Source organism: Argentina anserina, chromosome 2 (assembly GCF_933775445.1).
Source record: "Argentina anserina chromosome 2, drPotAnse1.1, whole genome shotgun sequence".
NCBI lineage: Eukaryota > Viridiplantae > Streptophyta > Magnoliopsida > Rosales > Rosaceae > Argentina > Argentina anserina.
Genome location: NC_065873.1, coordinates 2,506,791 through 2,511,248, shown reverse-complemented (window position 1 = coordinate 2,511,248; position 4,458 = coordinate 2,506,791). Strand labels below are relative to the sequence as shown.

The window sequence follows — 4,458 nt, the reverse complement described above, 5'->3', positions numbered from 1 at the left end:
TACTTGAAAATGCAAGCCCTGATACCTTCTGTTAGCTAGGTGCCTCTCCACTGCAATTTTAGACTTCGATATGTCATCTGCTCTCCTCCATGCTGCAACCACCTCTTCAGCTTTTCTCTCCATCTCTTCGACATGGTGCTCTTGGTTGTCTTCATTATCTGGATCCTCGTACTCTCTCCAAGGAAGAAACATGAACCGGTTTATCCCTTCTCCATCTTCTGTTCTTTCTCTAAACACTGGTACCCTTAAAAAAATGGATGATAAAAGGTACCGGCCGTATGGAGTCCGCCATTACCCATATGAAGTCCACAGATACTATCTAGATATAGATGGCTACAAAACCTTATGTAGACTATTCCAAGATCATCTTTGAATAACCCTAACTCCCAAACATTCTGATATTCAAAGCTAGAGTTAAAGGACGGTTGTTGTGAATCCACAGTATGGTTCTGTAAAATCCATCATCGTCCAGCCTCCCCCCCCCGCTCAGAGACTAAAATTAAGCTTGAGGGTTTGGAGAGGGCCAACCTCAGGCCTGGTTTCGCCTTTTCATATTTGGAAAGTCTCTCTACCGAAGGTGGCGGCTTACTGGCGTGTGTTTGCTTCCTCAAAGACAAATTCTAAGAGTGGCTTGAACTTTGAGAGGGAAGTGTTCTGGAGTTCGAAGCTTGTCCGTATGTTTTGGGGAGGTTAGGGCGGCGAAGCTCCGACGGCCCTAGTTGACAAAACTGAGACGCCATATTTGATAGTCGGAGAAAATAACGGAAGATTGGACCTAGGTCCGTTTGGTAATTTAGGTTTCAGAGATCACTTTCAAACAAGACAAAGATCTGACCTATTCTCAGGGTATAAGAAAATGGACAAAAATGGAAGACTTGGTCTGACAATCTAGGTAAAGAAACAAGTCAACACTTCTTTTTTATGGTGAAACGAATGACAAATTCCGGGGAAAAACTTAGGTAGTTTTGGTCTGGTTTACAAGAACGATGAGTTTACTCCTCCGGATTACAACATAACAATGAGAGATGCACACACGTCAACAATGTGAGAGCTTTGCAATATAACCTCAAAGATCAAGACCAGCATAAACGTATGAAGCCATATGTAAGTACATACTCAATATGGATTTCATTATGGATCGAAATGCCTACAGAAAAGTTTGTGATCCTCGTGCACACTTTCTTTAGCCCGCCCCCAAGAGTCTTGATTCCCTAATTTATAGTGTTAAGATCTCTCTTATTTTGCTAGATATTACAAGAGCGAGTTGTACATATTATACAGAGGAAGCAGGTACACGAACTTGGGAAGGTATAATTGACTGTAGCTGGCCTCAACTTGACAAAAGTTCACATTTACAAACACGAATTAACAGTTGTTAACGCGTACACAAACCAATACTAATTAACATGGATGTGATGCACTGCATCTAACTGGGAAATATCTCACCTCCATAATTTAGCAGTCAAGTTCCAAAACTTTCCTACAACAAGACAACCCCAGTACCCAAACATGTCAACAGAAGCTACGTATTCGTTTTGGACATGTCACAATCTACAACTATAGCTCTCCGGCAATACGGGCAGTCTCCTCGTATTCGAACCCAGGGTCCCAAGCAGGTAGCGTGAAATCTATGTGCACAGGGCAAACATATAAGCTCGTCCCCATTCATGAAACTCTCCAGGCATATACTACAATCTCGTAAAGCTTTTGATAACACCCCGTCAACACCTAATTCTGTGTCGCTGAAAGGCTCAACACCCAAGCAATCAAGGACATCTTCAGTAAGACCTGGTGGCTTCTTGTTAGCTTCTTCCAAGAGATGCATCCTTGCAATTTGAGAACTCAAGTCATTGGACATGGAACCACTGGCAGACCGACCTGGCCAGGAGTCAGTACTCCAATCTCTTTCATCAACAAAAGCCAAATCATCCCCAATTAGACCACTCCTGTACATATGCAACGCTCTACGTCGCCTGAGCAAAAGCAAAGTGAAAAGGCAAGTTCAAATCAGACTAAATTGCATCAGGGAGTCAGCTGTTTCAATTCGCACAAAGAGTTTTCCCTAGCATCAATCACTCTCAAGCATAGTAGCTAGAGTGATCAGCCACGCGCTTGTCTCTGGGTTCAACGAGGTGACTAATAAACTGAAAGACTCTAAATTTTATAGGTTGAGTGCAGAACTCCTAGACTGCTGCTAATTTTCATTTGGGTTGTTATCTTAAGCTCTCAAAGACAGTTCCACAAGAAGGTTGGCAGAATTTCATAGCCTTGAAATCTAGCTCTCACTAAATCAGATACGCAGTATTTAGTCCCTCCCATGCATACATTGAGATGCAAAATATATTCGACTAGTACTACGCATGGCTTGATATGTTACCAAAAGATTATCCTAGAATAACTACAGCACAAATTTCATGATTGGAAGTCGAAATGTTGGCACAGATTGTTGGAATGTCTAGTGTCTAATATATTGGAATTCTAATTTGCTCTAAAGATTAGAACTTGAGAGAGCCACTAACCTGGTTTCGGAAGGAGGCATTCCTCTCAGCCTCTCAAGTAGCCTCTCCCTAGCCAGCACAACAGCACCCGGCAGCCTCTCATTTCCACTCACTCTCGGTCCGACCCGATCACCCGCACCCGATTGGCCACCCTGCTCCGGCCCAATGCCCGCTGCACGCCCCTGAAACCAAACATCCCAAAACTCAAGACAAAACCCAACCGAACACAATCCCGAAAACAACGGAGAAAAAATGGAGTTTTAAAGTACCGCGGGGGAGACGCGGTGGCGGGAGGGGCGGCGGAGGAGGACATCGCAGGCGGCGGAGGAGTCATGATGGTTGTGGCGGCGGCGATTGTAGATACGGTCAGGGGGGCAGAGGGAGTCGAAGCCGAGATCGCTGTGGGTGGCTCGGCTGTTGTAGCGAGACCTGCGGTTGTAGAAAAGCTCCGATGCGCTCGTCATGCACACTCGAAACACCAAAAGCCCTTGACGCGAATCCACCCAAAGTCTGGGTTTGGAGTTTGCTGAGAACAAGCGAGGAAATGAAGGAGAAGAAGACGAGGAAAGGAGGAGGAGAATATGCCGTACTTTGGATGTGTCTCGATCTCAGATAAAGACGCGGTGGACTGATATTTATTGGATAACGCAAATAGTGGTAAGGTTTTTTTACAATGGTAATTTTCTTTTCTTTTTTCAGGTACAGGGTGAGATGAGGACGCGTGTTAGAGTGGTGCGGGTTGGAGGCTTGGAGCGTTGAGAGGAGTTAAGTGAGAGTGATATTTGTACGGTGGCGCAGTAATTTTCAATTGAGGTATTTTGTTAATAAACTACTCAAAATTATTCCATAACAATTTAATTTATAAAAAGCTCACTACTTAATTTGATAAAATAAATTAGGACAAAAAATTACAAGTAATGACTAAATGATGGCAAGTTGCCACATGTCATAAAATATTTTATTTTTTTACTCCTCTTTGACCATAGTGTTTGCTACTATCAATGAAGAAGTTATCTACTACTGTCGATTATAAAAACTAACTGCTACTGTCGACTATAAAGACTTACTGCTACTTTCAAGTTAAAAATTAGCTGTTACTGTCGACTTGGAACACACATGCTACTGTCGACTTATAATGGACATGCTACTGTCGACTTATAATGGACATGCTACTGTCGACTTATAATGGACATGCTACTGTCGACTATGAATTTAACTGTTACTGTCGACTTGAAAGGTATATGCTACTGTCGACTTGGAATGTAGCTACTACTGTCAACTTGGAAGGTAGCTACTACTGTCGACTATAAATCTAAATGCTAGTATCAACTGAGAAACTAACTGCTATTGTGGTTTTTGGTGAGCAAAATTCAAAATTTCAAATTTTCTTAAAACATATGCAATATGGTACTTAAATGAAAAGCCCATGACATAAGGAACAAATTTATATATTGGCTCATCTCCAAATTGTCGGTGATTTGGCCGGAAAACTTAAATTTACTGGAAAAAAAGAACTAAAAAATAAGGAGAGATAAATTTGTTAGATCTAAAAGTGACATTTGTTAATTTTCACGAAAATAAGGGTATTTTGGATATTTTTACATTAATTAATTAATCAATTTTGTTTCACTTATTTATTGAGTTTGAATTTATGTCCTAATTTGTATAAAAAATATAAAAAGTGAGTTTTTAATTAATTCAAATGTGGTCTAATACTACTAAATAATTTTTAAATATTTTGGAGGGAGAAAAGTAAAAGCATTGCGGCTGAGGTCCTGCCAATAACATTGACGGAGCTAAGGATGCATGGGTCTCGGTCCATAAAATAAGGTTTAAAAATTTTAAATATCAATGATTATGTATTGATGGTCTAAAAATTAGAAATTTCAAATGAAAATATCAAGAGATTTTCAACTTCACCAAATAATTAACAAATGTGACAAAATTTTAAAGATAAATT

The 4,458-nt window shown here is 40.6% G+C and overlaps 1 protein-coding gene across 1 annotated transcript; it reads right to left on the bottom strand.

Moving 5' to 3' along the window:
* Positions 1 to 1,169: 1,169 nt before the first annotated feature.
* On the bottom strand, positions 1,170 to 3,018 carry LOC126782991 (probable E3 ubiquitin-protein ligase RHY1A). The gene is made up of 3 exons (XM_050508365.1): positions 2,768 to 3,018; positions 2,520 to 2,680; positions 1,170 to 1,973 (listed from the first exon to the last, which is right to left on the bottom strand). Exons 1-3 carry the CDS (start codon positions 2,960 to 2,962, stop codon positions 1,523 to 1,525), a joined length of 807 nt encoding a protein of 268 aa, XP_050364322.1. The 5' UTR covers positions 2,963 to 3,018; the 3' UTR covers positions 1,170 to 1,522.
* Between the last annotated feature and the right edge of the window lie 1,440 nt (positions 3,019 to 4,458).

Coding starts and splice junctions, on each gene's coding strand:
- LOC126782991 (XM_050508365.1), bottom strand. CDS start 2,962: ATGACGAGCGCATCGGAGCTTTTCTACAACCGCAGGTCTCGCTACAAC. Junction 2,681..2,767: donor GCCACCGCGTCTCCCCCGCG/GTACTTTAAAAC, acceptor GTTTGGTTTCAG/GGGCGTGCAGCGGGCATTGG. Junction 1,974..2,519: donor ATGCCTCCTTCCGAAACCAG/GTTAGTGGCTCT, acceptor GCTTTTGCTCAG/GCGACGTAGAGCGTTGCATA.